This window comes from Chrysochloris asiatica, unplaced genomic scaffold (assembly GCF_000296735.1).
Source record: "Chrysochloris asiatica unplaced genomic scaffold, ChrAsi1.0 scaffold00036, whole genome shotgun sequence".
NCBI lineage: Eukaryota > Metazoa > Chordata > Mammalia > Afrosoricida > Chrysochloridae > Chrysochloris > Chrysochloris asiatica.
In genome coordinates this window covers 11,727,565-11,741,168 of record NW_006408554.1, presented here as the reverse complement: position 1 = coordinate 11,741,168, position 13,604 = coordinate 11,727,565, and the positions used below count along the sequence as shown (strand labels likewise).

General features: G+C 38.4%; 1 protein-coding gene across 1 annotated transcript in view; it reads left to right on the top strand.

Annotated features, from left to right (window-relative positions):
- The window catches only part of CSPP1 (centrosome and spindle pole associated protein 1), a 135,244-nt gene that overhangs the window by 121,247 nt on the left and 393 nt on the right, over positions 1-13,604 (top strand). Inside the window, exons 28-29 of the mRNA XM_006860038.1 lie at positions 7,149-7,261; positions 11,917-12,049. Coding sequence (XP_006860100.1) covers positions 7,149-7,261; positions 11,917-12,049 — 246 coding nt within the window. The remainder of the gene's footprint in view (positions 1-7,148; positions 7,262-11,916; positions 12,050-13,604) is intronic.

Here is a 13,604-nt window from a genome sequence, read left to right as displayed (position 1 = left end):
CTACAAAGGCAAGAAGTGACTGGCTTACAAGCTTTCAAGAGGGAACCTAGATCCACAGGGCCTAGAGGAAGGGAGAATCTCCAGTGAGTAGTATTCAGTCTGATAGGCGGGGCTGATGCAATGAAATGCAGACGGGTCTCTTGTGATACACTAGGGAATAATTGTTATCAGGACTGATTGTGAGGGTCAGAAATGTAAAGGTAGACATTTTATAGCAAGGAGGGGAGTGATTAACTTTTCAGTTTATGAGTGGAGGTCCCTAGGACCATCAAGGGAGAAGAGCGGAGAGCGGGACCCTACCCAGAGAAGCAGTGATGCCTGAAATGGAGCCAGAGATGATGACATGGAGCGATGGAGCAGCTGGAGACTTTAGATCCAGAGAGGGAGAGTGACTGTGTGCTGAAGACCTGGGTGGTACGGGGGAAGGATTGCACGGAGGGGATAGTAACCATGGCAATGAGACGATATATGATAGAATGAATGTAAAACTAATGTTCTCCCATGTAAACTATCACATAATATACAATAAAACATTTAAGGGGAAAAAAAAAAAAGACTATACACATGGACCTCACCAGATGGAATACATAGAAATCAAATTGACTACATCTGTGGAAAGAGGTGATAGGAAAGTTCCATATCATCAGTGAAAACAAATCCAGGGGCAGACTGTGGAACAGACCATCAATTACTCATATGCAAATTCAAACTGAAGCTGAAGAAAACGTCAGCTTGAAGGCTAAGATGCGCCTGACACGAGTCATGGTATTTTTAGTAACCTAATATGCATGCGAAAGCTGGACAGTAAATAAGGAGGACCAGAGAAGAATTGATGCCTTTGAGTTATGGTGCCGGAGGAGAATATTGAAACGTCCATGGGATGCCAAAAGAGCCAATAGATCCGTTTTGGAAGAAGTGCAGCCAGAGTATTCCTTAGAGGCCAAGATGGTCAAACTTCATCTCTCATGCTTTGGTCATATTGTCAGGAGGGACCAGACACTGGAGAAGGATATCATGTTTGGTAAGGTGGAGGGTCAGAGAAAAAGAGGAAGACCCCCAACGAGATAGATTGGCCAAGTGGCAGCAGTAGTGAAGTTGGCCCAGGATCGGGCAAGTGTTTCATTCTGTTGTGCATAAGGTCACTATGGGTCGGTACCGACTCCATGGTGCACAACCAAAACAACCAACATCCACAACAGCCACCACCACCACCACCACCACCACCAAACAACAACAACATAGGTGGATGTGGTTATAAAAAGACAACATGAAGAGACCCTGTGGTTTTGGAACTGTTGTATTCTGTGATGGTGGATGGAAGAATAGGTACAGGTGATGGAGCTGTATGGCACTGAATACACACACCGTGAGTGTAAGTAAACTTGGAAAATCTGAGGACGCTTGGTAAACTGTATCAGCATTCACATCCTGGTTGTGATAGTGTGCTCTTCAAAACATTAACTTGGGAGAAACTCAGTGTATACAAGAGATCTCAATTGTTACAACTGCGTGCGAATCTATAATGATTTCAGTAAAAATTTAAATTAAAAAAAAAGTTTTAGGAATCAAATCTTATGAAGTGATATGAAGGTACTATGAGATCTTTGTTTCCTCTCAGAGCTCATGAGCTTTTCTCCTATTCTAAAGGTATTGTTTATTGTTGTTGCTGAGTGCCTTTGAGTCAGTTTCCACTCATAGTGACTCTGTATAGGGTTTCCAAGGAGCGGCTGGTGGATTTGAACTGCCAACCTTGTGGTTAGCTGTCCAGTGCTTATCCTACAGCGCCAATCTGGGACTCCATCCCCATTCCCTACAGGTATTAGGGAAGTATATCTTCTTCATACTAATTGCATTTCATATCAGTTACTTTAGACTTTCATGTGATAACAAGTTTCCAACTACCCTATATGTCTACATTAGTTGTTTTTTTCAGTTGAGTTTTTCCTATCCTAGGGATAAGGAAGTTGTCATACTGGGGAGGATGAGGAAAGGTAGAGATAGCTGTGAAGACAGCTTTTCCCTCTTCATCAGGGGAATAGGATGTGCTCCTTCTAGCAGGCTAACCTGGGCAGGCTGGTGATACCCACTGAGGTCACTTGAGGGGTGACCTCCCCCATGGACCCCTTCCCAGACCAGAACATATCGAAATCTCAGTCATGGCTACTGTTAGTTTTAATCATACCATAATAAGTGATGTATAATGATAAATTCCTTAAGTATAATATTTCTTGGATTATATGTATACCAGCAACAAAATTGTTTTGTAAAATCTTTGTACATTGAATTACAATATTATTGTTGTTAAGTGCTGTCAAGTCATTTCTGACTCATAATGACTTTGTTAGAGTAGGAGTGGGGAACTTCCTTTCTGTCAAAATTTATAATATCGTGGGCCATATGAAATGATCAACTTAAAAATGAGCCTTCTATATTTGGCCAAACATTTAGTTAACTCACCCCTAATGTGATGGCTTATACTGCTAATCTCACGGTCAGCTGTTCGAAACTACCAGCTGTTCCCCGGGAATAAGATGAGGCTTTCTGCTTCCATAAAGATTTACAGCCTCGGAAACCCTGTACAGGGTCGCTGTGAGTTGGAACCGACTCCATGGCACTCAGCAACAACAACGTCATGGCTGGGAGCCCTGGTGTGGCATTGTGGGCTAATGTGTCAGACAGAAGAGTTGTTTGAACTGCAAGGTCGGTGGTTCAAGCTCACCTGCTACTCCAAACATGGCTGGCTGTTAAAGTGGAGTTCATCATAACTTCTGTTATGTCGTAAGTCAAGGACTACCTGTAATTTTAATTTGTTATTGTCTTTTAACTCCACTAATTGTTTACTTTTTTACTTAAATATTGTGTCTGTTTCCTTATCTACATGGTTTCGTTCATGCAACATTTTCCTGATTTCCTTTAGCTGTCTGTGTTTTCTTTTCATTCTTTGAGCTTATTGTGCACAGTCTGTACCCAAGATACAAACGAGACTCATTCCTGTGTTTTTAAAAATCTGTAGGCCAATCACACTAGGTGCACACAGTTCTTATTTAGCCTTACTTTAGTGCAAAACTCAACGTCTTGACAATAACTGAAATGAAAAATTACAGGTAGTCCTTGACTTACAAGATACAGAAGTCATGATGAACTCCACTTTAACAGCCCGCCATGTTTGTTGGGTATGTCTTATCTTTAGTACATAGTGCTGCAGTGTGTCCTTTGCTGATATGATAGCATTCTCAGTTGTTCATTCACAGATGCTCCATTTTATGACTTACTGTTCAAAACACTGCTGTGTTTTGAAATGAAAACTATAGGAAAAACAAAAATGAGGACTTGGAACAGGACCCCATCATACATTGGAGACAACCTATATTGGAAGAATTTCACAGATGTGAGCTGCTAGAACAAAGAATTAGCTTTCTAAAGTATTTGTTTTTGTTAAGTGCCATCGAGTTGGTTCAAACTCATAGCAAACCCTGTATAGGATTTCCAAGGAGCAGCTGGAGAGTTTGAACTGCCGACTTTGCGGTGCAAACCAACCTTGTGATCCAGTGCTTTATCCCACATTGCCACACCAGCTGAAATTAATGTGACTGAGAAGCCAAAGATGGAAAAATCAAGACTGTTCAGCCTGATGGAAATGTAGGACTCTACCATATGAATTTGGATATACACATCATGAGAATTCTAGAAGGAAGCTAGTGATAAAGAGATAGGACTTGTATACATGAAGACAGGTTAGGTTGGCAGAAGAGGGGCAGAAGGAAGTGCAAGGGGAGGGCTGTATGCAGATGCGTCCGTGTTTACATTTTGATGGTAACCACTGGTGTATGCTTGCATCTCTTGGCTGTAGTGTAGGGATACATTATTAAATACAATGGAAACACCTTGGTAATATTTTAGTAATGATGGATCTGGTAATGAGTTCTTTTAGAAGCATGATCCTTACTGTACTCTGGTTTTATGTGTCATTTTAAATTGAGCTTTAAGGGAATGTTGTATTTTAATGGTAATTCTTGTCAATTTCTTGATCTAGAAGCCAATTACTATTTTTATCTTATATGACAATTTGCTCCTCAAAGCAAGCCAGAATTTTTTCCTTTTCCCCTTCCTGATGTGAGTCAGTGTTGCGTATTCTTGGTTGCCAAAATACTCCTGCCTTTGGAACTTTGAATTGGTAACTATTCATGATGTGTGACCTCAACCACCTGAAACTGCATGCTCAGTTGTGTGCGTACACATGTAGGGCGTCAAACTTGTCATCAGATCATCACGATGATTTGGGATGCTTTGTGTATTCTTTGATTTTTGCTTTTCAGTTTTCTATAACACACATATTTTAAAAGTTTAAAAAGAGAAAAAAATATTTAACAAAACCTACATAGATTCCCCATTGCGTGTAGAATAATGTTAGTGTGTCCACACCTCTTCAAAAAAAAAGAAAAGAATATTCGAAGAAATAATGGCAGAAACATTACAAATCTGATGAAGGACACACATCTGCAAATCTTGGAAACGCAATGAAATCCAAGTCGGATAAACCCAGAGACAGCTATACTGAGACACATTATAATCAGACTCTTGTAAATTAAACAGAAAGAGAAGCCCGAAAGCGGCAAGAGAGAAGTGTAAATAATTTTATACCAAGGACCCCTAATAAGATGTGAGTGCTGATGTATCCTCAGAAACCGGAGACTAGAAAGTGTTAGAGTGGCTTATTTAAAGTGTTAAAAGAAAATAATTGCAAATCAAGAATACTACTAAATTTGTCAAAATTGTCCTTCAAGCATGAGGGTGAAATTAAAACATTTCCATATAAGCAAAACTGAGTGAGTTTGTAACCACCAGACCTGCCCTAAAATAAATGATAAAGGGACCTTCAGATGGGAATGAGTTGACACTAGACAGTAAATCAAAGCTTTAAATCAGCAACAGAAACAGGGTTGGGGGCATGATACAGGAATAGAGTTTTTGTATATTAAGTTAGTATCAGTTTAATGCAGGTTTTTATAAATGCATCAGGTTAAATATAATCCTCATGGTAGTCACATATATACATATACACAGATCTAAATATACACAAAAGAAAATTCAAAAGTTCTTGACAAAAAAAAAAATCAAGTAAACACAAAGGTAATTAATATTAGAGGAAATGAGTGGCAAGGTATTAAGACAAACCCAATAACAAAGTGGCAGAATTAAGTCCAAATCAGTTATGACTGTGAATGTGAGTGGACTGAATGCTCAGTTAAAAGGGAGAATAGATAATACAGAATGATCCAACTATATACCGTCTACAGGATACACATCTTATTCCTAAGAACACAAATAGTTGGGAAGTCAAAAGAGGGGAAAACTATTGTATGCAGATCTAGATTAATCTCTTTGGAATATAGATGTAAAAATCTACAAAATACTAGCAAATCTAATCCAATACAAAATACTAGCAAATCTAATCCAAAAGCATATGAAAAGGATTGTATATTAGAGTACTGGTGTGGTGTTGTGGGCTAATGTGCTGGACTACAAAGTCACTTTGAACCACAAGTTCAGTGGTTCAGGCTCACCAGCTACTCTTTGGAAACCCTATACAGGTCGCTATGGGTCAGAACCAACTCGACGGCACTGAACAACAACAAAATACAGTCAACTAGTATTTATCCCAGGAATGCAAGAATGGTTGAACATAAGAAAATCACTCAGTGTTATGGTTATGTACTGTAGAGTTGGTTTCAACTCACAGCGACCCTATACAGGGTTTCCAAGGCTGTCAAATCTTTACAGGAGCAGAAAGCCTCATCTTTTTCCCATGGAACCACTGGTAGTTTGGAACTGCTGACCGTGAGATTAGCAGCCCGACTCATAACCACTACTTTACCACGTTAATAGAACAAAGGAAAACAACTTACATGATCATTTTTCTTGACACAGAGAAGGTATTTGACAATCTTCAATACCTTTTTTATGATAAATGTATTCAATTTAGGAATAAATGGACCTTGACCTTGTTCAACCTAATAAAGGCTATTTATGAAAAACTCACAACTTACAACATATTCAATTTTAATTTCCCCTTGATGCCACCAACTAACTGTAAAGTGGCAGAGCCAAAACAAATAACAAACAAACAAAAAAAACAAACATGCAAGAGGGCTGTAAGAAATTTGTGGAAAAATGGACTTAAAGATATAATGGAAGTTTCCCATGAACTTTTTGAACTAACCCTTTGCTGTATAAATTTTTTGCATCTACAACATAAATAAAACACACGTGCATCTGTATAGCACACGATGCATGAGGAGTTATATGGTTCCTGGTAAAATAACGATGATTAGAGAAGTTCACTATTTTGTTATTACAATTTTTCTGGAGATTTAAAATTTACTCCCCACCACCCAAAAAAATTGTTTTTAAATGGGGAAAAATTTCTAAAAATTCTCCATGGTCAAATATGCTCATTGCCCACAAGAATGGCTATAACAAAAAAAGACTGACAGTATTGTGTTGATGAGGATCTGGAAAAACAAATTTTCATACAACGTAAACTGGTATATAACCACATTTGAAAAGAGTTTGGAAGTTCTTAAAATGCTATATGTACAGTTTTAAAAAATTTGTGGAAAAGTTTGATTATCTTTTCACTTCATTTTCCATGAACTTTTTGAAGCTCCCTCATATGGATGTGAATGTTTATGGTAGCATTATTCATTATCCCCAACAACTAGAAATCATCCAAATGTCCATCAACTGGTTAATGCATAGTCAAAATGTGACCTCTACACAATATAAAACAGAACTAGTGATTCTTGGTACAACGTAGATGAACCTCAAACACAGGATGCTAAGTGAAAGACATAAAAGATTGCATTTTATGATTTTATAGTTTGAGCTACTGTGACAGAAGTAGATCATTGTTTTCCTGGGGCTTGGAGCATAGCAGTGGAGAGTGGTTGCACGTGGGCACAAGGGAACTTTTTGAGATAGATTGTAATGAGGATGACTTCACAACTCTAAATCTGCTGGGCTGCACACAACGATGGGTGAATTTTGTGGCATGTAAACAAAGTGTGAGTAAAATTGTTAAATAAGCTCTTGGTAAAAAATTTTAAATGGTGAATGTTGAAGACTTCTCCGTTGTTTGATCCTTCCAGGTGCTTATGGAGAGACGTATCCTGCCATTGAAGATGATGATGGTCTACCTCTGCCGTCTCAGTTGCCCTCTGCAAGGGAGCGCAGAAGGAACAAGTTAAAAGGACCGAACTTAGTATGTATGAAGTACCTTTTCCTTTTCCCTCTTTATCAATTTATGAGAATGAAGTGTGGGTTCCAACCCACTGGTATGGTCCAATAAAAAAAAGAGCAGTGACTTTGAAATAAGGTGGACATGGGTGTGAATTTAGGCATATCCCCAGATAGCTGACTGACTTTGGGCTCATCTTTGAATTTGTGTCCTGGGGTGGCTATAAGTATACAGCTCAGTACTCAGAACCTCTGACCTAAAAATACTAACTCCATACTCCCATCATCCTGCTCCCCATTCAAAGAATTATAGATATTCCAGAAAAGGAGGAGAAAGCAACTGATACCATTTGCTGGAGGGCCTGCATTATCTCCATGCTAACCCTGTACTTTTATATTGGTATTATTTCTATTTTGGTCAAACAACTTTCCCAAGGTCAGTGAGATTCAGTGTGCTCCACCACTTTATAAGAGTGAAGGCTTCAGAGTACTTAATACAGGTCACAGTGATGTTACTTTTTCATTGGGTAGTGAGTGAACTTAAACTTTGTGTGTTTCCTTATATATATGAGATGGATAAACAAAGTATATGTAAGCATTTAGCACTGAGCCAAGCACACAGGACGCAAGGAGCGCTCAACAACTAACAAGTGCTGTTATTAGCATTATAGACTCACCACCATCAGGTTGATTCTGACTCTTAGCAATCCTACGGATAGAGTAGAACCTTGGTTTCCTGAGGCTTCACGGGAGCAGACAGCCTCATCTTTCTCCCATGAAGTGGCTGGTGAGTTTGAACTGCTGACCTTGCAGTTAACGTACAGCACCACCAGGGCTCCTCATTCGCATGACTGGTAAAATTAGCAGGAAACTTGGATAAACTAGCTTAGTAAAGGGTGCCATCCACCCTTAGTCTTAGCTTAGTCTTCAAACTCTGAAACAGTAAAAGGCCAGTAACGATTGACTCAGTGAATTGACTTTAACTAACTTCTTTATGCCATACAAGGAGACGTGTGAAGGGTAGTAGAAGGCAAGGATGATGATAGGCCATGTGTTTGTAATGGCTCTCCAGGGCTCTGCAGGACTAGTGTTGTTGTCCAAAGGCCCATAGACTTACTTCTGATGTTGCGTGTATCTAACATCTCACGCCTATAGTTCTTAAAATGAGTCATACTTCAGATTTGGAGCTTCAAGTAAATTTGAACATATATAGTATCATTAAAAAATTCACTGGCCAGCTGAAAGAGCTCTCAATGGCCAATGCTTGAACAACAAACTATAGTAATACTGCAGTACACATCAAAGAGTAAAATAAATAGCCATTAGTCCATACTTATGTAAGTACACGAATAAGTAAGTAAATAGACAGATATTTATAGACAAATCTCATGCTAGACCAATTCCAACTAACTTATGGGGGTTCTCTGCTCTTGAGGTGGAGCATGACTTCCCTCAAGTGTCAGCTCCAGTGACTTCCTGCCACAGTGTACAGTGTGACAAGGAAAAGAGTGCAGTGACTTTACAGTAGAGAAACCTGACGCTGCACAGAAGTGAGGTATCTAGAGGAGGGAGGCATCTAACTGTGTAGAGACAGTTAGAAGACAAAGTTAGCCTCCAGCTTGTTGCTGTTAAGTGCCGTCAAGTCAATTCCGACCCATAGCGACCCTGTATAGGGTTTCCAAGGAGCAGCTGCTGAGCTTGAACCACTGACTTTGCAGTCTGAGGCATTAGCCCACAGTGCCACACCAGGAGTCCAGCTTCGGTATCCATATATCCCTCATCTCCCTGATTTTATCTCCTCTCTGATCTCTGGCTCTTCTTCCCCACTCCATCCTTATCTTTCATATGTTTTAGAAAATAGGTGCTCTAGGTTGCCTCTAAGGAAACACAATGAAAAAGTTTGTAAGTTTTATGTTAGCATAATGTATTTGAGGTTCATCTCTGTTGTACCATGAATTAGTACTTGTGCTTTAGATTGGGTATATATGCCACATTTTTCCTATGCATTAACCAGTTAAGAACATTCATCCTTAAATACTTAAAACAATCTCTACATGGCTAAGTTGATACCAGTGTTCAACTAGCTTCCATAGATCTGTCCTACATAGAAATCTCATTTTTAAAATGTCATAGCTTCCTCAAAGTTTTCTTCATATCCTTGGTTTTCTTCTATTATTCTCTTTCCCTGCCTATCCATTAAGGAACAGATGAGTTCCTCCTTGCAGGCCCCACTTTTTTTTTTTTTTTTTTTTTTCAACCTTTTCTGATCTTATAAATAAGTAGATGTAAACATACTCAGCCCATCATTGCTTTCTTGTGGTACTTTTCATCCCTAAACCATGTTGGAATCTGTCTGAAAAGAGAAACTACACATACTTATTTAACTTCTCCCACAGCCCCATTAGGACATTTGTGATAAAGAGGTAAGTTTTTAACAGCTTTATTCAAACATATGCCATAAAGCTCATGAGCTGTTTTAAGTGTTATGAGTCAGTAGTTTATAGTACTGTGCCTATTAGCAGTACCTCTGCACTTGCTTTCCCTTCCCTTCCACCTCCTCCACCATATAGTGAAGTTCTAGGCACTCACCAATCCACTTGCTGCCTCTCCACATTTGCCTTTTCTGGGTATTTCATATAAATGAGATCACACAATATGATCATTTTTGTGACTGGCTTTTCACTTCATGTTTTTAAGGCTCATCTGTGTTTTAAAAATAATCATCTCTTTTTATTGCTGAATAATATTCCATTTGTGTATTCATTTGTCCATCAGTTGATAGATATTGGGATTTTTTTTCACTTTTGGGCTTATTATAAATAATGGTGTTATGATTGATGTATGAGGTTTCTGATGTTTTAATTTCTCATACATATACACAAAAAAACGAAACTGTTGGATCATATGGTAATTTTTATTTAACATTTTGAGAAATTGCCAGACTGTTTTCCAAAGAGGTTACATCATTTTACATTCCCACCAGTAACACATATGAGGGGTCTGATTGCTGTACATTTTCAGCACTTGTCTTCTTGATTACAGCCATTCTAGTGGGTGAGAAATGCTATCTCATTGTGGTTTTGATTTACATTTTCCTAAGGAGTCCGGGTGGGGTGCTGTGGAATTAAACCACTAGACTGAAAGGTCAGTTTGAACCACAAGGTCGGCAGTTCAAACTCAGCTGCTCCTTGGAAACTCTACAGTGTTGTTATGAGTTGGAAACGACTCGACAGCACTTGAGGACAACAGTTATTAATGATAGTGAACATCTTTTCATGTGCTTACTAACTTTTCATCTGTTTTCTTTAGAGAAGTGTATATTTAAATTCTTTTGACTCATATTTAAATGGGTTAATTTGTCTTTTCTATTGTTTTATCTGTAAGAGTTCTTTGTATATTCTGGATACAAATCCCTTGTCACATTTATAATTTGCAAGTGTTTTCTTCCATTCTGTGGGCTGCCATTTTACTTTTTTTGAAGTTGTCCTTTAAGGCACATTCTTTACTTTGTCAGGTTCAAACTGTCAGTCTTCTCACTTCTCATTTGTTTTTGGGGTCCTAGAACAGACATCATTGCCAAGATCATGAAGTTTTATTCCTGTGTTTTTTTTAAAGAGTTTTATAGCTGTAGTTCCTAAGTTTAGGTCTATGACTCAGTGAGTTAGTGCTTGTGTTTGGCATGGGGTAGGGATCCAAATTCATTTTTTGCATGCAGACATCCAGTTGTTCTAGCACCGTATGTTGAAGTTTTAATTCCTTCTCCACTGACTTCTGTTGGCTCAGAATTCTATCCACTGACATGAAGGGTTTTATCTGGACTCTGTTTTATTCTGTTGAGCTACAGGTCATAATTACTATAGTTGGATTGATCTTTAGCCCATTGTTTGTTCTTCCTTTTGCCAAACTTCTCCAAATGGTAGTACTTCTATACCAAAAGTTAGTACCTTGTCTTTTTTACTAAAGGTTGCATGGATAAACAAACATTGGGTCAGAATATAAGTGCTACTTATTTTTATTCATCACACTGTGTATGAGGTTAAGTCCAATCCAAACACTGGCTTCCAAGGGCATCTGCTGGGCCAGTTAAAAGCAGAAGGTTATGGAAACTGTTTTTTTGGGGATTCCAAAGGAGTACTCTTGATAGATTTTCTTAAAGGACACAGGACTATCCCAGGGGTTTATTAAGAAAAACTGCATTGGTGGTTTCTATGAGGATCACAAGGGCTGTCCTACAAGAATTTTCTTGGGAAATCTTCCATCCACCCTGCTAACCTGATGTTGCCCTTTTTTTTTCCTTTTTGTTCCCCAAACTTGACATTTTCATGTGGTGTAATTGAAGAGTGCAAATTTCTTTGGGGGAAAGGTTTTAGTTGCCTCAAGTCAGTTCCAATGCATAGTCACCCTGGATAGGGTCTCTGAGGCTTTAGATCATTAAAGGAGCAGAAAGCCTTATCCTATGCCAGTGTTCACCCTGTGGCCTTCAGGAGTCAGTAGATTTAGCTGGAGGATATGTCAAATACTAGCTAAACATTTTGATTTTTGTTAAGGGGTTGTATGGTTTTGTAGCTATACTTTTTGACTTATTTTCTTATTTATCAAGAGCATGCATGGGTTCAGTGATTCATTCGGAACAGATTTTATGTTAATTGCTGTTTCTTAAGTCCTCTTTTCTAACTACAGGATCATCCTAATGTACCGCCAGATGGTCTCTCTTTACAATCAGTATCCAGTGTAAATGTTGATGAGCTTAGAATGAGAAATGAGGAACGAATGCGAAGATTAAATGAACTTCAGAGTAAACCTATTAATACAGGTAAATGACCAAGCTTACTGGCCTACAGCATATTGTGTAAGCACTCAAACCTACTATACTGGGAAGTTTTCACTGAAGACTTGGGGAGTAGATGGAATGAGTCTAATGACATCTGAGTTGTGTGGTAGAACACAGTAGTCACCCACCCAGCAAAGACAAGCATTGGATTTGATTTTCAGAGAAGGCACCCACTTTTGGTGGTCTAAACAGACAGAAACATTGCTTGTTAAATATATCCAGGCCTGGCTTTCACTAGGGCAAGTGCCGATTAGTATAGTAGAGTAATTATGCAAGTGAGAGATTGTTCACAAAGTATTGTTAATACGTTGAGTTCCTTATTATAAAATCTGTAATACTAGTTACTGTTAAAATCTGTAATACTAGTTACTGTTAAGTTTTTCTTGGCTATCTGGACCACAGACTAAGCAAAACCAGAGCTAGTCTTCTCATTCTATGTAGGTGGCTTTGACTTGTTGCTTTGAGGTCCAGCATGCTAAAAGCAGAACGCTACCTGGACTATTCATGGAGCTTGGTCTGGAGTCTCTCAGGCAGTTACTGAGCTCCTCTGCTAGTCCACACTCCGTTTTTAGTATAGTACTGTTAGTGCAATAACTGGAAACTTTATGAAGTAATGCCATTGAGCTACATGTCATAATTGGTACATGGTAAATAGAATGATTGTACAATACTCTAGTTAAGTTCCATTACTATAGTTTTCTAATAGCAGTTTCCCTAAAAACCTACTACCTAGACTGTTGTAAAATTCTGCTCATTTCATTTCTAGCAGGCAAAGTGTACTAGCAGATATGATAACGTGAACACAGTACTTTGCGTATCATTCACGGAAAAAAGTAGAACGGGCGAAGTAACTTTTTCATTCTCCCTTAAAGGCCTTAATCCTCTGTATTAACAGATAGATGTTTAAATTGAGAGAAAACATTTTAAAAATCTACTTTTTCAGAAGATTTTCAATTTCTAAACTGTTGTTTTAACATTGTCCTTTCAAACAGGAGCTTTTTGGTACCATGTGGATTGATTGCTCATTAAATTGACTGCCCCTTTGCTGGGCTAATCCTTCACAGACCAAGAGATGTATTTTTTTAAAAAAGAAATTGACATCACAGGGTAGGAAGACAGATTTTCCTATTATATCTAATGCTAAGTCAAATACAAGATACAGAAGTTAAGTTTGTACACAAGTCAGTTGAGGAATGTAATAAATCAAATCAAGTGCTACTTCTAAGAACGGAAAGTCGACAAGATACAATCTTCTTAGGTTAGAAGAGAACAAAAGCAATTTCATCCCGACTGTTGCTTCTACAGAATGACTTATAATTTACTTGCAAGTATTACAGTTTGTGATTATCGCCCAAACCTTGCCAATTTTTAAAAAGTTTTTTTTGTGGTATCAAGTTCCTCTGGAAGCTAATATAGCATGTATGTCTACAGGCAACTCGGTTTTTGGCAAAGAGTGTCCTTTTATGGACTTAGAATTCTGGCCCTAGCCCTGTGGGTGCTGGTAGTCAGGTGATCATTGTTTCCACAAAATTGGCCT